This window comes from Delphinus delphis, chromosome 12, assembly GCF_949987515.2.
Source record: "Delphinus delphis chromosome 12, mDelDel1.2, whole genome shotgun sequence".
In the NCBI taxonomy this organism is placed as follows: Eukaryota; Metazoa; Chordata; class Mammalia; order Artiodactyla; family Delphinidae; genus Delphinus; species Delphinus delphis.
In genome coordinates this window covers 44,377,740-44,401,610 of record NC_082694.2, presented here as the reverse complement: position 1 = coordinate 44,401,610, position 23,871 = coordinate 44,377,740, and the positions used below count along the sequence as shown (strand labels likewise).

Sequence of the window (23,871 nt, the reverse complement as noted above, 5' to 3'; positions counted from 1 at the left end):
TAATTTGTTTCTGGTTTTATGTTTATCTTAGTTTAGTATTTAGAGCTTACTATCATTGGTAGATTTGTTTATTGGCTTGCTTGCTGTCTTCTTTTTATTTTTTGTTTTCATAATTTTTTAAATTTTAATAACGATTTTATTTTGTTTTACTTTTTTCTTTCTTTCTTTCTTTTTTTCTCCCTTTTCTTCTGAGCTGTGTGGCTGACAGGGTCTTGATGCTCTAGCCGTGTGTCAGGCCTGAGCCTCAGTAGCGGGAGAGCCGAGTTCAGGACATTGCTCTACCTCCCAGCTCCACATAATATCAGTCGGCAAGAGCTCTCCCAGAGATCTCCATCTCAACACTAAGACCCAGCTCCACTCAACAACCAGCAAGCTCCAGTGATGGACACCCCATGCCAAACAACTAGGAAGACAGGAACACAACTCCACCCATTAGCAGAGAGACTGCCGAAAATCATAATAAGGTCACAGACACCCCAAAACATACCACCAGACTCGGTCCTACCCACCAGAAAGATAAGATCCAGCCTCATCCACCAGAACACAGGCACCAGTCCCCTCTACCAGGAAGCCTACACAACCCACTGAACCAACCTTACCCACTGGGGACGGACACCAAAAACAACGGGAACTAAGAACCTGCAGCCTGCGAAAAGGAGACCCCAAACACAGTAAGTTAAGCAAAATGAGAAGACAGAGAAATACGCAGCAGATGAAGGAGCAAGGTAAAAACCCACCAGACCAAACAAATGAAGAGGAAATAGGCAGTCTACCTGAAAAAGAATTCAGAGTAATGATAGTAAAGATGATCCAAAATCTTGGAAATGGAATGGAGAAAATACAAGAAACGTTTAACAAGGACTTAGAAGAACTAAAGAGCAAACAAACAATGATAAAAAAAACACAGTAAATGAAATTTAAAATTCTCTAGAAGGAATCAATAGCAGAATAACAGGCACAAGAATGGATAAGTGACCTGGAAAATAAAATACTGGAAATAACTACTGCAGAGCAGAATAAAGAAAAAAGAATGAAAAGAATTGAGGACAGTCTGAGAGACCTCTGGGACAACTTTAAATGCACCAACATTTGAATTATAGGGGTCCCAGAAGAAGAAGAGAAAAAAAAGGGACTGAGAAAATATTTGAAGAGATTATAGTTGAAAAATTCCCTAATATGGGAAAGGAAATAGTCAATCAAGTCCAGAAAGCACAGAGTCCCATGCAGGATAAATCCAAGGAGAAACACGCCAAGACACATATTAATCAAACTATCAAAAATTAAATATAAAAAAAATATTATAAACAGCAAGGGAAAAGCAACAGATAACATACAAAGGAATCCCCATAAGGTTACCAGCTGATCTTTCAGCAGAAACTCTGCAAGCCAGAAGGGAGTGGCAGGACATATTTAAAGTGATGAAAGGGAGAAACCTACAACCAAGATTACTCTACCCAGCAAGGATCTCATTCAGATTCGACAGAGAATTAAAACCTTTACAGACAAGCAAAAGCTAAGAGAATTCAGCACCACCAAACCAGCTTTACAACAAATGCTAAAGGAACTTCTCTAGGCAGGAAACACAAGAAAAAGAAAAGACATACAATAACAAACCCAAAACAATTAAGAAAATGGTAATAGGAACATACGTATTGATAATTACCTTAAATGTAAATGGATTAAATGCTCCAACCAGAAGACATAGACTGGCTGAATGGATACAAAAACAAGTCCCATATATATGCTGTCTACAAGAGACCCACTTCAGACCTAGGGACACATACAGACTGAAAGTGAGGGGATGGAAAAAGATATTCCTTGCAAATGGAAATCAAAGAAAGCTGGGGTAGCAGTCCTCTTATCAGACAAACTAGACTTTAAAATAAAGATTATTACAAGAGACAAAGAAGGACACTACATAATGATCAAGGGATCAATCCAAGAAGAAGATATAAAATTTTTAATATTTATGCACCCGATGTAGGAGCACCTTAGTACATAAGGCAAATCCTAGCAGCCATAAAAGGGGAAATCGACAGTAACACAATTATAGTAGGGAAATTTAACACCCCACTTTCACCAATGGACAGGTCAACCAAAATGAAAATAAATAAGGAAACACAAGCTTTAAATGACACATTAAACAAGATGGACTTCATTGATTTTTATAGGACATTCCATCCAAAAACAACAGAAAACACTTTCTTCTCAAGTTCTTATGGAATATTCTCCAGGATAGATCATATCTTGGGTCACAAATCAAACCATGGTGAATTTAAGAAAATTGAAATCATATCAAGTATCTTTTCTGACCATAACACTATGAGACAAGATACCAATTACAGGAAAAAAACTGTAAAAAAAAAAAAAAAAAACACATGGAGGCTATACAATACACTACTAAATAACCAAGAGGTCACTGAAGAAATCAAAGAGGAAATCAAAATATACCTAGAAACAAATGACAATGACAACACGGCGACCCAAAACCTATGGGAAACAGCAAAAGCAGTTCTAAGAGGGAAGTTTAGAGCAATACAATCCTACCTCAAGAAACAAGAAACATCTCAAATAAACAACCTAACCTTACACCTAAAGCAATTAGAGAAAGAAGAACAAAAAGACCCCAAGTTAGCGGAAGGAAAGAAATCATAAAGATCAGAAATAAATGAAAAAGCAAAGATCAATAAAACTAAAAGCTGGTTCTTTGAGAAGATAAACAAAATTGATAAACCATTAGCGACACTCATCAAGAAAAAAAGGGAGAAGACTCAAATCAACAGAATTAGAAATGAAAACGGAGAAGTAACAACTGACACTGCAGAAATACAAAGGATCATGAGAGATTACTACAAACAACTGTATGCCAATAAAATGGACAACCTGGAAGAAATGGACAAATTCTTAGAAAAACGCAACCTTCTAAGACTGAACCAGGAAAAAATAGAAAATATAAACAGACCAATCACAAGCACTGAAATTGAGACTGTGATTTAAAATCTTCTAACAAATGAAAGCCCAGGACCAAAGGGCTTCACAGGCGAATTCTATCAAACATTTAGAGAAGAGCTAAGCCCATCCTTCTCAAACTCTTCCAAAATATAGCAGAGGGAGGGACACTCCCAAACTCATTCTATGAGGCCATAATCACCATGATACCAAAACCAGAAAAAGATGTTGAAAAGAAGGAAAACTACAGGCCAATATCACTGATGAACATAGATGCAAAAATCTTCAACAAAATACTAGCAAACAGAATCCAGCAGCACATTAAAAGGATCATACACCATGATCAAGTGGGGTTTATCCCAGGAATGCAAGGTTTCTTCAATATAGGCAAATCCATATATATGATAAACCGTATTGACAAATTGAAGGAGAAAAACCATATGATCATCTCAATAGATGCAGAGAAAGCTTTCGACAAAATTCAACACCCATTTTGATAAAAACTCTCCAGAAAGTAGGCATAGAGAGAACTTACCTCAACATAATAAAGGCCATATATGACAAACCCACAGCCCACATAATTCTCAATGGTGAAAAACTGAAACTATTTCCACTAAGATCAAGAAGAAGACATGGTTGCCCACTTTTACCACTATTATTCAACATAGTTTTGGAAGTTTTAGCCACAGTAGTCAGAGAAGAAAAAGAAATAAAAGGAATCCAAATCGGAAAAGAAGGAGTAAAGCTGTCACTGTTTGCAGATGACATGATACTATACATAGAGAATCCTAAAGATGCTACCAGAAAACTACTAGAGCTAATCAATGAATTTGGCAAAGTAGCAGGATACAAAATCAATGCACAGGAATCTCTTGCATTCCTCTACACTAATGATGAAATATCTGAAAGAGAAATTAAGGAAACACTCCCATTTACCATTGCAACAAAAAAGAATAAAATACCTAGGAATAAACCTACCTAAGGAGACAAAAGACCTGTATGCAGAAAAGTATAAGACACTGATGAAAGAAATTAAAGATAATATAAACAGATGGAGAGATATACCATGTTCTTGGATTGGAAGAATCAATACTGTGAAAATGACTATACTACCCAAAGCAATCTACAGATTCAGTGCAATCCCTATCAAGCTGTCAATGGCACTTTTCACAGAACTAGAACAAAAAATTTCACAATTTGTATGGAAATACAAAAGACCCCAAATGGCTAAAGCAATCTTGAGAAAGAAAGCCAGAGGAATCAGGCTCCCTGACTTCAGCCTATACTACAAAGCTGCAGTAATCAAGACAGTATGGTACTGGCACAAAAACAGAAATATAGATCAATGGAACAGGATAGAAAGCCCAGAGATAAACCCACGCACATATGGTCACCTTAATTTTGATAAAGGACACAAGAATATACAATGGAGAAAAAACAGCCTTTTCAGTAAGTGGTGCTGGGAAAACTGGACAGCTACCTGTAAAAGAATGAAATTAGAACACTCCCTAACACCATACACAAAAATAAACTCAAAATGGATTAAAGACCTAAATGTAAGGCCAGACACCATAAAACTCTTAGAGGAAAACATAGGCAGAACACTCTATGATATAAATCACAGCAAGATCCTTTTTGATCCACCTTCTAAAGAAATGGAAATAAAAACCAAAATAAACAAATGGGACCTAATGAAACTTCAAAGCTTTTGCACAGCAAAGGAAACCATAAACAAGACCAAAAGACAACCCTCAGAATGGGAGAAAATATTTGCAAATGAAGCAACTGACAAAGGATTAATCTCCAAAATATACAAGCAGCTCATGTAGCTCAATATTAAAAAAACAAACAACCCAATCCAAAAATGGGCAGGAGACCTAAAGAGACATTTCTCCAAAGAAGACATACAGATTGCCAACAAACACATGAAAGGATGCTTAATATCATTAATCATTAGAGAAACGCAAATCAAAACTACAATGAGGTAACACCTCACACCAGTCAGAATGGCCATCATCAAAAAATGTACAAACAATAAATGCTGGAGAGGGTGTGGAGAAAAGGGAACCCTCTTGCACTGTTGGTGGGAATGTAAATTGCTACAGCCACTGTTGAAAACAGTATGGAGGTTCCTTAAAGAACTAAAAATAGAACTACCATGTGACCAGCAATCCCACCACTGGGCATGTACCCTGAGAAAACCATAATTCAAAAAGAGTCGTGTACCACAGTGTTCACTGCAGCACTATTTACAATAGCCAGGACATGGAAGCAACCTAAGTGTCCATCGACAGATGAATGGATAAAGAAAATGTGACAGATATACACAATGGAATATTACGCAACCATAAAAAGAAACGAAATTGAGTTATTTGTAGTGAGGTGGATGGACCTAGAGTCTGTCATACAGAGTGAAGTAACTCAGAAAGAGAAAAACAAATATTGTATGCTAACACATATATATGGAATCTTAAAAAAAAAAAACGGTTCTGAAGAACCTAAGGGCAAGACAGGAGTAAAGACTCATATGTAGAGAATGGACTTGAGGACCCGGAGAGGGGGAAGGGTAAGCTGGGAAGAAGTGAGAGAGTGGCATGAACTTATCTATTTTACATTTGGTAGTGTATATAGCTAGTGGGAAGCAGCTGCATAGCACAGGGAGATCAGCTCGGTGCTTTGAGACAACCTAGAGGGGTGGGATAGGGAGGGTGGGAGGGAGACGCAAGAGGGAGGGGATATGGGTGTATATATATATATATATATATATATATATATATATATATGTATAGCTGATTCACTTTGTTATACAGCAGAAACTAACAATAATGTAAAGCAATTATACTCTAATAAAGATGTTAAAAAAATAAATTAAAAATTCAAGGACTGGAAAATAATGATGAGATAAAAATAGATGGGATAAGACTAGAAGCTCAGAGATTTTAAAAGGAGGTAAAAGAGCAATAAAAATAACTAACTGTAGTTACTGCTTACAGAACCCTCACTGCACCAAGCCTGTTCTAAGGGCTTCCCTTTTATCAATTCTTTTAATCGTCACAACACCTTATAAAGTGGGAACTATTATTATCCCCAATTTACAGATGAGGAAACTGAGGCACAGAGAGGTTAAAATAATTTTTCCAAAATTGTTGTACAGATAAATGGTGGAACTGAGGTTTGATTAAGACAAAGGTTAAATAAAACTCAGGACAGAAATCAAAAACAGAAATAAATTAGGTTGAGGGAAAGAACTAGTAATATAAAAGGTAAGCATTTTAAACCTAAAAACCATGAAAGAAAAAGGAATGTGGGGAACTTTTTAAAGAAATTAAAAGCAGAGGAATTTTGGAGAAAACAACAGTCTGAAGGAATGTGTCTCCAGTGGCACTGTGGGGAGGCTGCGGCTTCCTGTGGGGTGAATCCTGTTGGAGGTGGCAAGGCGGGGGATGCCCTTAAGCTGTTTTGCCCTTTTCTCGTATCTGGAAACCTCTGTCTCCTGGGCCATCCTTTCCTCCTCTGTTCACAGATGCCTGGATGTGGCTCGTGGCTTGTGGGGACGGGGTAGAGTTAGGTTGGGGGTTCTGTTAGCAGCACCTGCTGCTCTGGAAATTTCCCAGACAAGGTCTCTTTCCCACCCGGGGAGTAGTGTTTGAAGGTGGGAGGGGGCGGCTGAAGAAGGAACCAGAAGTGTGCCCTGGGCCTTGCTGGGACAGAGAGCCCTCTGTCCTGGGCTGCAGCTCCCCTGCCTGGCCCGGGAGCGTAGGACCCACCTCACCAGACTCTCTCACCCACGCAGGTGCCAAGGTTGCTAGCCGAGGGGGCCACCTGGAGCGCATATTCGTGGTGGAGTTTCGCCCTGACTCAGACACACAGTTTGTGTCTGTCGGAGTCAAGCACATGAAGTTCTGGACCCTGGCAGGCAGTGCCCTGCTTTATAAGAAAGGGGTCATCGGGTCCATGGAGGCTGCCAAGATGCAGACGATGCTCTCCGTGGCCTTCGGTGCTGTGAGTTTCAGCAGAAGCTTCCTGACGGGACCCTGAACCCCTGGGCATGGGCATGGGGGGCAGGTATATCCTAGAAGCTGTGAACAGCAAGGAAGCCATTTCCACAGATCTCCTTTACTGGATTATTTGCAACCACTATTTTGTTTCCTTAGCACAGATGGGTGAGTTGACTGTATTTTTCCCCTCAAAATGTTAATCAGAAAAAAGCAGGACCCCGACCGAGGGCTGGAGTTTCATTATTCCAGAGCCAGATTGACGTGCAGGCCTGTCCGACTAGGCTAGATGGCCACAGAGGCTGAGGGGCATTTCCACCACTGGACAGCATCCCTTTCCCCCCAGTCCTCCTGTGCCATAAATCCCCTGACACCCTCACACGGGCTGTGGGCTGCCCTCAGCCAACACAAGCTCCCCTGGGGAAATTTTGGAACACAGCCAGCTCTCGGTCCTCCAGGTGTGGATTTACCCTCCTTGTAGATGAGGCCAGGAAAGTCTCCTTGAAGACTGGGGTCCCGCCCTTTTCTGCAGTCACCTGAGGCTGCTCCCAGAATGGAAGTGCATTAAAAAGCGGAGCTGTGCTCAGTGGGGAAATCAACTGTTCCCAAAACTGACACCGCAAAGCTAGGTGATTTCCTTACCATATGCTCTTTTAAGAATTCTTTCGCCTTCCCTTGGCACAGAAGGTCAATTTGAGTGTGTTAATGTTTCTCCGGCTCTGCTGCCTTAGCAGTGGAGTGGGTGGCTGGGAGGGAACCCTCTCGAGGGCTGCAGGAAGTGTCCTGGTGTGGAAGGTGTCCCTTTGTTTACAGAACAACCTCACTTTCACGGGTGCCATCAACGGCGACGTCTACGTGTGGAAGGACCACTTCCTTGTCCGGCTGGTGGCCAAGGCTCACACAGGCCCCGTCTTCACAATGTACACAACCCTTCGAGATGGGCTCATAGTGACCGGTGGAAAAGAGCGGCCGTAAGCCCGAACTCCTCTGGGAACAACTGGTCTTTTTGGATTGTCTTGGGAGAAACTGACAGAAGCATCTCCAACTTGGAGAAAATGCAGATTTTCACTCTCCTGTCTTTTCTGCATCACGGAGATGAGTCTGCCGTCTCTCCCAGAGGGCCCTGGGTCAGAAGCTTCAGAAGTAAGGGTCAGAGAGGTGGTGCCTTGGTAGTTGAAAAACCGGAGAGGTGTTCTCGAACAGACCAGGTGACTGTGCTGTCCATTAGGTGTTACTGTCAGTGGCTCTTTGAGAGGAGGCAGGAGGGGTGAGAAGAGGGCGGACGTCCAGTGCAGACCGGGACCGTGTGAAAGCCAAGCTGCAAAGTGGGAGAGACATTTCTCTTCGTCGTTCGATCTAATAAAAACATAGCTTGATTTTTTTAGGTTTCGATTCTCCTTCCTCCCACGGTGGTGGCATTTGAAAGCAGTCTAGGAAATCTGCAGGTTCAAGGGGTTCTGGTAGCTCATCAGCAGGGCTTATGAAAGGGGCCACCCCAGAGGGTCTGTCCTGCTGGGCCTGGGGATGAGGGGATGGGACCTTGAGGAGATGACAGGGAGAGAGGGCAGCGGAGGGTCCTGGGCGGTCTTAGGATGAGGGCTAACGTGCTAAGTTCTTGATCTTTTTCAGGACCAAAGAAGGAGGTGCTGTGAAACTGTGGGACCAGGAGATGAAGCGCTGCCGGGCCTTCCAACTGGAGACGGGGCAGCTGGTGGAGTGTGTGCGCTCCGTGTGCCGCGGCAAAGTGAGCACCGAGTGGGGCGGGCCTTTGCCAGCGACGCCCAGAATTCGTCCAGCACCTTCCCAGCCGGACACTTGCCCTGTGCTGAGTGGTTGAGTCCTTAGAACAAGCCTCCCGGGTGTGGCTTAGTGCAGAGGGGAAGCAGCTTAGCACAGTCAGAGAGACCTGGGTGCAGAGTGTGACTCACCCGGTAGAACTGGCTGTGTGACCTTGGCTGTGTTGCTTATCCTTTCTGTGTCCAGCACACGGGTTGTTAGGACTGCATGCATCATACATGCACAGCATCTCTCATTATGCCTGGCACATGGCCACAGTCAGTAGATGTTAGCTGCTGTTATTATAGACAATGTTATTTTAGGCACAGGGATATTAAGTAGTTGCCCATGCCCAAGGGTACGCAGCCGGGAAGGGGAAGGACTGCCAAACTGTCTGACTCAAAGCCATTGGTTTTCAAGTTGTACCTGAGCTAAATATCACACACCACTGTGGAGTTTTGCTTTTGTCTTTTAAACATGGATATCCAGGCTCGTATCCAGAGCCGCCAAGTCAGAATCTCGGGAGTGGGGCCTTGACCTTGATGTGTGTTTTCCTTCTCTTCTTCTTTATTTTTAATTCCCCAGGAGATTCTGAAGCACTTGAAAACAAATCTCTTAACCTCTATTTAATACCTTGTATTTATATTTTGGAATTGGTATCAGTCTAAGAATTTGCTTTCTAGATGCTCTCCACTAAAAAGGCAAACCTGATTTGGAGTCTACATAATTGAAAATTGGGGATTTTGTTTTTAAATAGATACACAACAATCATCCGGAAGGGTAATTAGACAGGAGATGAAGGCAGAACGAGGCCCAGAACCTAGAAGTCATCTGGAGATGGATTTTGTTCAGTGCGAGGAAGAACTGAGGAAGAGTTTGGGCTGTCCAAGAGCAGAAACTGGCTGCCCTGCTCTGCAGTGAGCTTGCAATCACTGGACCATTCAGCAGAGACGAGATGATGGAGAGCTCTGGGGGAACTCTCCCCAAGGTGGCGGGGGGAGTACAGGCCAAGTGAGGGGCTCGCTTAAGGATGGCAAATCAGTGGCTAAGAACAAAACACTTCTTGGCTCTTCCTATTTTAATACCAGTGCCAGCAAAGGCACTTTCCCAAGTTACTCTAATAGTGTTTTTTTATATTATTTTATTTTAAATTGTGACAAAATATAGAGAACATAAAATTTACCATTTAACCATTTTTAAGTGTACAATTCAGTGGTATTAAATACATTCACATAGTTGTGCAATTATCACCACCACCCCTCCCCAGAACATTTTGCGTCTTGTGAAACGGGGGCTCAGTGTCTAATAAACAATAACTCCCTTTGCCCCATCTCCCCAGTCCCTGGAAACCACCATTCTACTTTGTCTCTATGAATCTGAGTATTCTAGGTACTTCATATGAGTGGGATCCTGTAGTGTTTGTCTTTCTTCTAATAGTGTTTTGATTACAACAGGGAAAGATTTTAGTGGGAACCAAGGATGGAGAAATCATTGAAGTTGGTGAAAAAAATGCTGCTTCCAACATCCTGATTGATGGACACATGGAAGGGGAGATCTGGGGCCTGGCCACACACCCCTCCAAGGACATCTTCATCTCTGCCAGTAACGACGGCACAGCCCGAATCTGGGACCTGGCTGACAAGGTCAGGGGCCGACGCTGCCCAGGCTCGGATGCCCCATGTGGGCCTCGGAGCAGTGACAGCCCTGGGCGAGGGGAGGTTCGGCCAGGGTCAGGCCAGAAGGGGGGATGGAGCTGGGCAGGAGATCGGCCACAGGGCAGCAATTAAGTTAGAGGGACTGATAATAAAAGAAGTCCTGTTCACACACACCCATTCTATATATATATCTCTTTAGCTATGTATCCATCTATGAATATTTATAGTACAGGAATAATATAATTGAGAATGATTATTCTCTTGTCATGAAAGAACCCACAAAACTAAAAAACAAAGAGATAAATCATGTCTTCCCTGGATGGGAAGACTAAAAATGATTTAAAATGTCAAATGTTCCCAAATGGAACATTTCAATCAAAACCCCAACAAGGTTTCTCTTAGCATTTGGAAAATCAATTTAAAAATACAAAAAATTTCAAAAAAATAACTTGTCTGGAGTAAAAATGTCAAATAGGAAATCTGGGGGCGGGGAAAGATTAATGTTACCAAGTCTTAGCTGATAGTAAAACAAGTACTTAAGTTCTAATAATTAAAATACTCGGTTTCATTACAAAATGGCTAGTAAATGTTTCAGTCATATTTTCAGTGTAGGGATCATAGAACAGACATGGAGAAGGCTAAGTGTGGTGGTTATACTCCTTAGTTCATAAGGATTATGTTTATTAACACCCACTACATGCCCGGTGCTTCATATATGCTATCGTTAATGCTTACAACACCTTGCAAGACCAATACTAATATCGATTCTCTACACATGGCAAGACAGAGAAGTACCTTACCCAAACACACCCAGCTAGGGACAGAGCCAGGATCTGGGATCTGAACTAACACATGCTGAAGCTCAAACTCTTCCCCCGAGCAAGAGGTCAGCAAGCTGCAGCCCAAGGGTCAAGTCTGCCTGCTGCCCGTTTCTGCAAAGTAAGCCATGCTTTTTGTTTATGTTGGTGTCCATGGCTGCCTTTGTGCTCACTGGCAGAGCTGACTGGTTGTGAGAGACCATATGGACTCCAAACCCTAACAATATTTACTCCCAACCCATTCACAGAAAAAGTTCGCCAACCTCTGTCCTAAACCGTGTTGTCTCTCCAGCTGCTCAGTCAAAACATACTGCCCCCCTCAGCCACTCAGGGACACCTACTATTAGAAGCAAGCGGTTTGGAGCCTCCCTAGAGGCAGCCTGGCTGCTCTGGCCTGGGTGCAGGATTTCCCCTGGAGACCAGCTGAGGTGGCCAAGGGCTCAGGTGGTATTACTTTGTGTCAATGTAGAAGCTGCTAAACAAGGTGAACCTGGGCCACGCGGCCAGGTGTGCAGCCTACAGCCCTGACGGGGAGATGGTGGCCATTGGCATGAAGAATGGAGAGTTTGTCGTCTTGTTGGTGAACAGCCTGAAAGTTTGGGGGAAGAAACGAGACCGGAAATCTGCTATCCAAGATATCAGGTACATAGCAGGCAGTCGGCAGTGAGGAGAAAGGCGGGCATTCATTCTTCCTCCCATGGTTCCCGTTCCAGGAGGGTCATGGCTGGAATGAAGAGCTCACTTGTGAGAGGGTCCCTTTCAGTGAGCCAACTATGGAAGGAGACCCTCTCACACATTAGTTCTCAGACATGTCTTTGCTAATTTCCATAGGAGTGTGGTAAAAACTTCTCATAAAAGGCCTTCTACAAAAGACTGCACACATCCATTTACTTACTTACGGGGGGTTTTGATCCAGAGAAGCTGTCGAATTCCATAGACTTTAGGAAAAGCTAACCACACGTGAATCATGACGTGTGATCTCATTGCCTTTGAGCTTGGGAGGCCTGTCCCAGAGCAGACCTCATGCCTGACCAGCCCTACACAGCCCTCCTCACGGACTGTGCTCTTGGATTGCTTTTTCTAGAATCAGCCCAGACAGCAGATTCTTAGCTGTTGGTTCTTCTGGACACACAGTTGACTTCTATGACCTCACTCAGGGCACGAGTCTGAACCGCATCGGCTACTGCAAAGATATCCCAAGCTTTGTCATTCAGATGGATTTTTCCGCGGATGGCAAATACATCCAGGTATGCTTTGGCTTTACTGATATCTGGGGTAACCGTTAATAATAGTATTACAAACAATGGCTTTTATGAAATTAGTGCTTACTCTGTGTCAGGAAATGTGTTCACTGGAACTGTTTAAGTACTGTTAGTTTCCCTATTTTATAAATGAAGAAACAGAGGCTTAGAGAACTTAAGGAAGTTGAATAGAATTTAAAATAGTACTTATTCTTCAGTAGGAAAGCGGGAAACAAGCCCTAATCATCTTGAGCCTCCTCTCACCACCACCCCTTCAAGGCGTCCTAATTCCTAGTTCTCTGGGGCTGCACGGAAGCCTGTGTTGCTTCTTACACTTACTCATCTCAATTCCACATCCCATGGGCAGTGTGGTCCCTCCAACTCGGGACTCAGACTCCAGTCAGCCAGCCTGGAGTGAGAGCCCATCACTGGCCCCCGGGGAGGCTGACAAGCGGGGAGGGATCGCAAGGGCTCCCACTCTTGGCACTTAGAGCTGAAAATAGAACAGTGATTTCTCCAGCACTTTGAACAAATATTATGCATTTGTGAGCCAGCCTGGAGTCGGGTAGCCTTTGTGAGAGGAGAGAGGACACTTCATTCATCAAGTGTGGACTGAACCAGGCGCTACGCCAGGCTTTTGGGTGTATGAAATGGGCCTGGTCCCTGCTCTCCTGGAACTTGCCTTGTCCTGGACAAGACGAGCATTAAACAAATCATCACAAAATATACCTATAACTACAAATTGTGATTATGTGCCGAGAAGGAAAAGGTCAGCGCCCTGCGGGAGCATTTAACAGGCACTGACTGTTAAATAGATGCACTGACATCCTCTCCGTATGGTGCTGTTTAAGCTGAGGTCTGCAGGGTGTGTAGGAGTCAGCCACCCAAGGGGGGTGGGAACATGGTTCCAGGCCTTCTGCATGAAGGCCCTGATGTGGGAAAGATCTCGGCTCATCCCTGTACAGCAGGGATATCTGGGGTGGCTGGTCTAGCACCCCAGGGAGGGAGGGGGCTGGCGATGGAGGCAGTGGCCGTTGGCTGGAAAATGATCAGTTGCCTCTAGAAGTTTCCCAGAGAAGCCAGGATCAGGTCCTAATACTTCAGAAATCATCTCCGTCAGCTGCTGTCCATAAGAAGACTTGCCTCAGCTCTGTTGCACAGGACCTTGGTTCTCTGAGAACAGGGGTTCCCAAACGTGAGCGCGCACCAGAATCACCTGAAGGCTTTGTGAAAGCCTGCTGGGCCCCGCCCTCAGATTGTCTGACTAGGGGGGTCTAGGGTGGGGCCCAAGAATGTGCATCTCTAATCAGTGTCCAGCCGAGGCTGATGCTGCCGCTCAAGAACCACACTTGGAGAAGCTGCCGTAGAACTTTGGAAAATAGCAAGAAATCGGAGGGAAAAATGCCCTGCTTATGTGAACTTTGCCGCGGGCTGACCACAGGCTTTGCAGCCTGGAGCTGAGCTTGGGTTTGGTGAAAAGTCCTGGGGATGCAGAGGTTGGGAAGCAATACACCCAAAGGGGAGTCCTTTGGACGGGAAAGAAAGTTGATAGGCCTGGCTGCTTCCCACTTGCAGGTGTCAACAGGAGCCTACAAGCGCCAGGTGCATGAGGTCCCCCTGGGGAAGCAGGTCACCGAAGCCACGGTCATTGAGAAGATCACCTGGGCCTCCTGGACAAGGTGACTGGAGGAAAGCTCTTCTGGAGGAAAAGGTCACAAGGGAGACTCTTGTCCCAGCCTCAGCCTCCAAGTTTGTGTGTGGCTGGGATCCGAAGCAGCTTAGAGACAGAGCTCTTTCCTTTGTGGGGTCAGGGCGGGAGGCCTCTTGCTCCCAGTCTGGGCCGCTGGCTTTGGTCTGACCTGGGCTTTTGAAATGCAAAGTCCCTCTTTTTGTGTAATCTGTCCTACTCGTCCCCAACCCCATCTAGCAAGTTCAAAGGGAAACCATCCCCCAGCTCTTGGCCAGACCCCCTGCGGTATAGTGAGGCCTCCTGCAATCCCTGGGAGGGAGAGGGAGGGCCGGCAGTGCCGGGTAGCAGGGTAAGCAGCAGGGCCCTGCCACGTCAAGGGAAAAGAGGCCACCAACCCGTGAGCTTGGAGAGCCCCGCACTTCTCCCAAGCTACATATACTCAGAAGCATCGTAGGGAAGAGGGAGAGAATCAAAGATGGAGGTAACTTTTCTTTTTAGGGTGAAAGGGACTGGGGCAGAGAATAGTAGGAGCTGGGGCAGGTATTCAGAGGGGGAGGGGACAGGTGCCGTCCTGCCAGAGAAGCTGCGTGACCACGCTGAACTCCCCTCTCGTTCCTGGGAGAGGGTGCCTGACTGCACGAAGCCTTCCCACCCGTCTCACACCTCTTCCTATTGGAACAGCATTCTGGGAGACGAAGTCATTGGCATCTGGCCACGAAACGCAGACAAGGCTGATGTCAACTGCGCGTGTGTGACCCACGCTGGCCTGAACATTGTCACGGGAGACGACTTTGGGCTCGTGAAGCTCTTTGATTTCCCATGCACAGAGAAATTTGTGAGTTTTCCTTAGAGTAACTCCCTGCACTGCCTTCAGGCTGGCTGATCTTCTGCAGTCGGCTGGAAATCGTGGCCACATCTACACGGCCATCTAGAATCTAGAACAAGAGGAATCTTGTCACAGCCCTGGGGAGACTTGGCAACACCTAACCTTTTCCTCTCCCTCAGGAGGGGAAGTCCTGGAAGCCAGGAGGATGGAGGGGGGACAGAGTGGCCACAAGTGGGGCAGGAATGAGGCAGGAAGCCAGTGAAGGGCTTGCTCACAGAGATGTTCAGACCCAACGGGCATCCCATGGGTGAAGGGAGGTCCTAGGATGGGGGAACTGAGTCCTGGAAGTGGTCCATGGTGGCTGAAGAAACAGGGTCTCTTAATCACTTCCATTCACTTTTGCTCACAGGCCAAGCATAAGCGTTACTTCGGTCACTCGGCTCACGTGACAAACATCCGTTTCTCTCATGACGACAAGTACGTGGTCAGCACTGGAGGAGATGACTGCAGGTACCAGCCTGATTCTTCTAGCTCTGCTCCCAGGCCTAGCCTTCACCCCTTCCCATCCCCACCTCAGGTGTCAGCTCCTCACAGGGGCACGTGGAGGGGCTGAGGTGGGACAGTGAACCAGAGATCCAGTGACGACTTTCTAAGTAGAAGGGCTTTAGTCTCTGGTGACTCCCAACCCACTTCTTTTTTTTTTTTTTTTGCGGTACGCGGGTCTCTCACTGCTGTGGCCTCTCCCGTTGCGGAGCACAGGCTCCGGACGCGCAGGCTCAGTGGCCATGGCTCACGGGCCCGGTCGTTCCACAGCATGTGAGATCTTCCTGGACCGGGGCACGAACCCATGTCCCCTAGCATCGGTAGGCGGACTCTCAACCACTGCGCCACCAGGGAAGCCCCCAACCCAATTCTTGATGGGACTCTGTCCCCACTAGAGCTGTCCTGGGATTGGTGAGAAGCCAACGGCATGCAACAGCTACTCTGAGCATTGCTGGCTGGAGGGGCAGGTGGTGAGAGGCCCAAGATACTGATTCCAGTAGGAGCTGTTGGACAGCCCACGGCGTCCACTGCATATAATCAGGAGGTTAGAATGACCTTGATCCATAGGCCTTTTAACTCAGAACTTCCAATTCATCACCAGAGTTCTTAACGTGGATCATTAATCCACAACCGAGAGGTTTAAAAATAGTAATACTGAGCCTCAGTCACCCCGAGAAACGAGCAGGACCCGTGTTACCCGTTTATACACATGAGATCAGATAAGGGGTGAAGCCGTTAGGGCCAGTGCTATTTAGTAGCAGGAGAACCTCAGCCAGCTATGTGGATTCCTGAGCCAGGGCTGCTCCTGACCTTAACCACTGCTCACTGTGAAACAGGCCCATTGTCCTGTGAGGCATGGCTGGTCTTCCAGTGCCTTTTGGAAGGACCCCTACCAGCCTGCTCCAGAGATGACATCAGCACTTCCAAGAAAGCAGCTTTCTCCTGTCCCTCCACAGAGGGCGTTTCTTATTTGGAGCGTGGAGCAACAGGATGAGGTCATTCCAAGTCACTCAGCTTCTCCTCATCTAATGTAGTTGAAGGGCTTTATCAAAACGTGAATATTGGTTTCTGTTCAGCCCAGGCAGAACTCCTGGCGGGGGGATCAAGAAGAAATGCATGCATTCCAGATTTATTTTTAGTGGTCTGAGGTTGTGGAAAAGGCACCTGAAGAGCATTTCAGCCCACTTCCTACCCAAAAGCACTGTGTAGAAAATGGCCCCAAAAGATGCTTTCTGATGGCCTGCCTGGGAGCACCCGTCTCCAGGCTGCTGTGCCAACCGCTGCTGGCACTTAGAGCCCTTGAGATAGTACTGACAGCAGCTCCCTGTGGGGCGCAAACCCCCATTCAAAGCAGCATCCGCCAAACTGTGAACAGGCGAGCACCGGGAGACATAAGCGAACTCGTCCCCAGGAGATACGAGGGGACGCTTGATTACTAAAAAAGGCTTAGACGTCACCTTTCCAGTGCAGGGCCCCCTTGGCCTTTGCAGTCATGGGAGCCTACCACGATCCCTGGCCCTGTGCTGAGCACCAGGAAGGGCTCTCCTACTCGAGTGGAGCTGATAAAACCTTTTCAGTAGTAACAAGAGAGATAGTGTGAAGTCAGGCTGCCAGAAGTCCTCCCGTTCAGAAGGGACACGCAGGCTGCTGAAAGAGCCGAACGAAACAAAAAACAATAGACCTTTTAAGAAAGCAACAGACCTTTAATTGGTGGCAAGATCCCTGGTTTTTTTGAAATTGAAATCCAAATGTTCACTACACCACCTGGGCTTGACTCCGGAGCACTTGGCAAAGTTGGTTTTTCTCACTTGACAAAAGCATGATGTCCAGCCCTGCAAAATGACTGTTTGGTCTGCCTTTTCAGTGTGTTCGTGTGGCGATGCCTGGAAGTGCCAGAGTCCTCTTACTTTATTGCTGCTGCCACCGCCAGCCACCGCGGAGGCAGTGATGAGGTGCCTCCTGGCCGCCAGCTGCTGGGAAAGGCCTACGACACCGCAGGCCGTACAAGCTCCAAGTGCTAGTGAAGTGGTGTGACGGCGCCCATCGCCTGGAATCTCCAAAACCGTCAGGCCAAAAAGGAAGGTCAGTTCTAACACGTTAAGACTGCTTGCCTCTGTTCCTGAGACCAAAAACTATACGTACTAACTACACTGACAAAGAAATCCTATCTGACAATGTAGCCCACTAACAAAATTTAAAGCCTCAGTTACCCTAACCAATATGTAGCTTTTGATTTGCATCAAAACTTTTACAAAAGATGTTTTGCTAGTACGTTTCTATATACTTTAAAAATGTTCATTTTTACAATTAAGGAAGTTGAACAGGACAGCGTAAGTTAGATTCACTGAACTAGAAATATCGATAGCCTCTGTTCTCCACATTTAGCTTTCAAAACCAAATGAGCCATGTATAAACAAGTTGAGACACTTAATTTTTTAACGTTTCATTTGCAGAGTTTTATATCCATTAAGTGCCTTTGAAAGCTTCCAGGTGTGTGGGCTGCTGTCTCCCCTCCCACAGATTGTCTCCTTTCTACATATGGTGCTAAAACGTCAAAACTGAGGAGGGCTACAGGACCCTCAGCAGACTCCTGCTCTGCCACCCAGGTCAGGTATTTAGGTCAATGCTTCCTAAATGAAAGACATCAGTTACCTGCCTGGGAAACAGTGGCTATTTGAAGTTGAGCAGCAAAGAAACTTAAATTCAGGAGTCGGAGGGTGGGTGGGTAGAACCGGTTTTCATCATATTGAGTGCCAAACCCACAACATCCAAAACACTTCAAATAAAACAAACCTCTACTACAGAACAGAAGGGAAAAAAAAAAAAAAGTTCAAGTAGGTCCAGGAAGGTGAGCTGATTTATCTCGTTAAACCTAAATGGTGATAACTGAGGCGACCTGAGGCTGTGCTGGGTTTACCACTCCCAGCGTGGGGTGGACTTGGCCCCAGTGATTAGTGTCACGTGAACTACATAGGTCAAGTCTGGATTTTTAAAAACTCTTTGCCGAACAAATTCCTAAGCCCAAATAATATTTGACAACTCAAGATTATAAAACAAAATCATCTAGTTTAGAGTTCCTCAGAGTTGGCTGGATGATAGGATGCGACTTGGCCAGCAAAACCAGAAGGCATCCTAAACCACGTCCATCGTACTTGACACCTGGCCGAGCGCTGACAACGGCGAGGGCTGACGGCACGCTCAGGAAGGCAGGCTGGTGAGTGAGGGACTGGGACTCTGAGCACATGTACCGATTCGTCCTTCTAGTCAGTGAACTAAAAAATTCTGCATCTTGAGTCATTGGCTATTTGCAGTTGTCAGTTTACAGGAAAGGTGAAACGAAGCATTTTCAATTAAATAGATTAACATTTACCACAGAAGTGCTTCAGCATTCTAAATGGATTAGATCACTCATTAAGCTATTTTTATATGCCAATTTATTAATGCCTTACATTAATCCACTGATAGGTTGTTGGGCCCACAGTTAGAGTCCCTATGCAGCCCTAATTCTGTGTTCTGTAACCATGTGACTGGTGATGCTGAGTGATAACCACGTCTGCCTATATTGTACCACTGACCTTTCATACTGATCGGATCCTGCATTGAATAACCACGTGAAAAACAATAAATTGATCAATGAGGATATGTTCACTATATTTAAAAAGCAATAGTGTCTGTGTGTCAAGAAAAGTTCTTAAATCTGATTTGTAAACATTTATATGGTATGATTTTACGTATGTTCATAAATCCTGCACTGTATTCTAGGTTAAAATATTGGTGCATGTATTTTCAATTATCAAAGTATAAAAATATTTAAAAAAACATTTTGGTATGTGTCAAATAAATTTGATTATATAAATTGTTCTTTAGGTTTTCAAAATAAATGTAGCTGTACTCTGAGCTTAAAATCTTTCTGAAAGTACAAGCCACCGCACACGCGTGGAAGTGAAGTCTACCATTTTGATCTGCAGCACGTTCAGGAAACCAAAATACCAAACATATTTTAAGTCTATAAGCTTTATTGATACTTCGCTTTTACAGTTCACAATGCATTCCACAGATTTAGTTCAGTACAGCTTAAACCACAATTGTATAAATCGTCATTTTATAATTTCTTGCATAACAATGTTTGATATTTGCAAACAACACTTTTGGAAGCATTAGATTTCAGTCCAGGGTTTGTGACAAAATTAACTACAGTAAGACTGTGTGATGAAGTTTATGTTGAGGAGTTCTATTGGCATGGCATCGTTTCATGTTGAAAACAGATGGTAGTGCTCCTAGAAATATATGTTCTTTTTCTAGCTTATGTGCTTTGGAACTACACACATGAAACCAACGACTGAAATATCAAGCACTGTGGGGCAGCTGGAAAGGTAGAAGGGCTAAGCTTTGTGAAACACTATATATAGATAGATATATAATCTATATTTACTTATATTGGCAATTAATATAACAGTAAAATTCACAATACACCTAGAACATACCAGCGAGGCGAGCCTTTTCACTCCTGCTTTGGTGGTATGATCTCGTCTAAACATTTCATTTCAGCAAATCTGCATCAATCTACACAGACCATACACAGTGCACAAACTGTGAAAAGGGTTATTTTTTCAGCTCCACTTTCTCTGCAATTCCCCAAATACAGCAAGACTACCTGCAACAAAGTATAATAATATACAGCTTCCTCAGATCTTTTATATTCACCAGTGCCTCATACAGGAAAAACAAATATGATTACTGTTTAAATCCATACATAGCAGCTTACAACACTTAAGATGATGAACACAGGGCAGTCAAGACAGGTCACTTTTCCTCAGATACTGTGTTGCTAAAATAAAGATCTGTGAAACTGCACTGCAATGTCAAGGCTTCATTCTTCCCTGACCCCTCCCCCCGCCCATGGAATCAAATGAATATCCCCTTTAAACTCCTACTGTTAATTATTTCAGGTTTTTTCATTCCGCTTTGCGCTTCAATCCAGGGATTTTTGCTTGGATTCTACAAATGAAAAGGAGGGGGAAAAGGTTAGTGTAAATATTTTGGAATTTTAATATTTTGTTTTCTGCTTCTTAACTAATTAATTCAAGAATTACTTGTACATTGCTCAGCTTATACAAGAAATAAAATCCTAAGGCTGTCAAACTATGAGCTATAATTTTGCCACCCTGGCCTTACAAATTAGACTTAAAGCCTTAAATACATATAAGTATTATATGTATATATATATATATATATATATATATATATATATATATATAAGTAATAAGAAATTAATGATCCAAATGTTAGAAAAAAAAATCTTTTGGCAACTCTGTCACACTTTAGGTCTGATTGAAATTGACTACTCATTATGTCTTAAATATGAGAATACTGCGCTGTTGTCAAAGTCAGTACACCTATCCTTAGTGTTAAAAAAAGATTTTAAATACTTACTTAGCCATAGCATCTTTAACATTCTTATTTGCAAGTCCTAGATAATGATCTATTTGCGCCTGAAAGAGAGGTAGAAAGAAGTTACTAGAAAATTACCATTGCTAAAAAATCTTATTAAACATATTAAAGGCTTAAGAAACCACATTTCTCATTTTTATAAGGCTTTGGAAACTGGCACTGATCCATTTCTAAGTTCCATATAAGAGCGTGTGCTCTGTATTCTGAAATCTGCAGTTAAATTACCTGATGCCGTTCATAAATAACAGGAACACTGAAGAGTGAAATCAGAGCTGAAAAAGGAAATACACAACCTTTAAAACAGACTGGTATGATTTAGGGAACAAACACTACAAAGCCATCAAACCGGCAGCACTCTTGAGATAGTCAGAAGTGTTCCTAATGAGGAAGACACAAGGCTCCTGGATGCACCTGCTGGTGGGGAGCCACCACAGGGCAATGAAGTAACCAAGGGAGGCTGCAGGAACCATTCCTGGCTTCAAATCACATCACGCAGACTTTATAAAATACAGGCATCCCTGGTCTTGGTTAGTTAGATCTATGACTGCACCATCAAATAAGGCCACCCTTGACCTGGTTTATCACTGTTAGTTGGAGTAGTCTTCAGGAAGTAAAGTGGCTTTTCCATAAACAGTATCAGTATTAGCAATTTATTTAAAGAGATCACAATCTCTAACCTATATCCTCTATTTTTCCTATAATATAAGGATATTCTCCACTAAAATGTCTTTAAGCTCCTTGCACACCATCTTTTTTTTTTTTTTGGCTGTGCTGTGTGGCATGTGAGATCTTAGTTCCCTGACCAGGGATCGAACCCGCACCCCCTGCAGTGGAAGCACAGTCTTAACCACTGGACCGCCAGGGATAGTCCCCCATCTTTTTTGTAATTTCTCATTCCAATGGTTTTGTAGACTTACCCAAGATCAGTAGCGTGAGACCATTGAACAAGGCACCAACATAGGTAAATACCCACATCAACACTGCAAACTATAAGAAAATAACATTAGCCACTTAAAAACAAAATTCAAGTAAAGTTTTTTTTTAATGATTTTTTTTTGATGTGGACCATCTTTAAAGTCTTTATTGAATTTGTTACAATATTGCTTCTGTTTTATATTTTTTTTTGGCCAGGAGGCATGTGGGATCTTAGCTCCACCGCCCAGGTATTGAACCACCCGCACCCCTTGCATTGGTAGGCAAAGTCTTAACCACTGGACCGCCGGGGAAGTCCCCAAATAAAGTTTCTTAATTAAGCCTTCAAATAAAAGCAACCCATCTAAATGCCAAACTAATAGAGGCATACTCCTTGGAGACTCGGTAAAATAATATGGGTATTTCACTTCTAAGTTGCCAGTCTCCATTCAGGAATTTCTGAATCTAATTAAAACAATTAATAGACTCAATTCATTTTTCTCTGGACTACACTACCAAATAGTTGATTCTGTTTTCTCTGAGATCAGAAAACATACCAAAGGTACACCACCTATAGCACTTAGCTTCTAAATGGGAAGACTGGAAAGCTATCATGAGAATTAGCTATTAAAACTGATTTTAAAGTACTAACAAGTTAAGTGATTCAAGATCTGTATGAGCTGAATAATTCAGACATTATGAGGACCCCTTGGAATGAGGACTCCTCTAACTTTTATACCTATTAATAAAATTGACCGTTATTATTCTTTTAGCCACTGCCTTCTTTATTTATTTAGCAAACACTAATCCAGTTCTTACCATATTAGTGCCAGGCACTGTTTTAAATGCTTTACAAACTCATTTATTCCTCCTAATAACTTTATAAGGTAGGCACTGCTATCATTACCACAGGAGATGCAGACACTAAAAAAATAGAGTGTAGTAACTTGCCCAAGTTGAGGTAATACTTCACTCATATATCATATTTCACTGTCTCCTCCAGGGGACTGGGGACTGCAGTGAACTGACTAAACTCTCCTATTTTAGTAATCTGGTCTCAAAATCTGGGATTTTTTTTTTTTTAATCATTAAATACAGCAGTTTGGGAAAGGCCTTGTTTCCAAAAAGTGATTTCATTTTGAGAAGTCCTTTATTTCCTCTACATACTTTAGTTTACTCATGAATGGTTGAAAAAGAGGATTTCAAAGTTTTCTTCCAGTTCTTGGCGACATCATATAGTAAAAACTCAATGCCATGTTCAGAGAAGTTCTTGAAGACTTATAAACACAAAGTCAGTCCAGATTTTATTAAACATTCAGCAGGAGCAGTTCCTTTGCTTCCTATTAAGAACCTTCATGTGTCTGGCAATCTCTCTGCCATATTTAATTAAGTAGGTCACACACACCACCACGATGCCACCATGTACAACTATTTAGGTACCAATAACAGTATATATGAAAAGAAGGAGAGGAGAGAGGAGTTAGCACACGTCCATCATCTAAAGCAGGGATCAGCAAACTTTTTCTGTAAAGAAAGACAGTAAGATAATAAACATTTTCGGTTTTGTGGGCCACAAGGGATCTCTGTCACATATTCTTTAAATATTATCCTTTAAAAACATAAAAACTATTCCTAGCTCCCAGGCTGTACAAAAACAGGCCATGGGCCGGTCAGACAGTAGTTTGCTAACCCTTATCTAAAGCATATCTTTGTCCATGTGTTCATTCACTCAACAAAATCTGATTGAATGCCTACTATGAGCTGGGTACTGAGCGGTAATTAAAGTATTCAGACTCTAGTAATTATATTTACTGCAGGTTAGGAAGACACTTTGGATTCCTGCAGCAACTGTCAGTTCTACAAAGAGCAACACTCTGCTTACCCCTACACTGAATTTAATGTTCAAGTGAGCAAATATCAAGCCTTCTTAGCACTCATCAATTGAAAATCAAAAATTAAATGCTGCCCTGGGTCTTTGCAACCACTATGAAACCACTGATAGAACGGTTTGAAGC

General features: G+C 43.6%; 2 protein-coding genes across 6 annotated transcripts in view; one reads left to right on the top strand and one right to left on the bottom strand.

Moving 5' to 3' along the window:
• Positions 1 to 19,369, top strand: part of EML6 (EMAP like 6) — a 319,300-nt gene extending 299,931 nt beyond the window's left edge. For both annotated transcript variants that reach the window (XM_060027575.1, XM_060027574.1), the window contains 10 exons: positions 6,743 to 6,951; positions 7,758 to 7,915; positions 8,574 to 8,688; positions 10,175 to 10,363; positions 11,663 to 11,835; positions 12,278 to 12,440; positions 14,010 to 14,113; positions 14,806 to 14,959; positions 15,360 to 15,460; positions 17,358 to 19,369. In XM_060027575.1, coding sequence (XP_059883558.1) covers positions 6,743 to 6,951; positions 7,758 to 7,915; positions 8,574 to 8,688; positions 10,175 to 10,363; positions 11,663 to 11,835; positions 12,278 to 12,440; positions 14,010 to 14,113; positions 14,806 to 14,959; positions 15,360 to 15,460; positions 17,358 to 17,514 — 1,523 coding nt within the window. In that variant the 3' untranslated portion in view covers positions 17,515 to 19,369. The remainder of the gene's footprint in view (positions 1 to 6,742; positions 6,952 to 7,757; positions 7,916 to 8,573; positions 8,689 to 10,174; positions 10,364 to 11,662; positions 11,836 to 12,277; positions 12,441 to 14,009; positions 14,114 to 14,805; positions 14,960 to 15,359; positions 15,461 to 17,357) is intronic.
• A 120-nt stretch (positions 19,370 to 19,489) lies between these two features.
• Positions 19,490 to 23,871, bottom strand: part of RTN4 (reticulon 4) — a 66,359-nt gene continuing 61,977 nt past the window's right edge. For all 4 annotated transcript variants that reach the window (XM_060026605.1, XM_060026606.1, XM_060026607.1 and 1 more), the window contains 4 exons: positions 21,862 to 21,931; positions 21,170 to 21,216; positions 20,927 to 20,985; positions 19,490 to 20,491 (listed from right to left, as the gene is read on the bottom strand). In XM_060026605.1, coding sequence (XP_059882588.1) covers positions 20,449 to 20,491; positions 20,927 to 20,985; positions 21,170 to 21,216; positions 21,862 to 21,931 — 219 coding nt within the window. In that variant the 3' untranslated portion in view covers positions 19,490 to 20,448. The remainder of the gene's footprint in view (positions 20,492 to 20,926; positions 20,986 to 21,169; positions 21,217 to 21,861; positions 21,932 to 23,871) is intronic.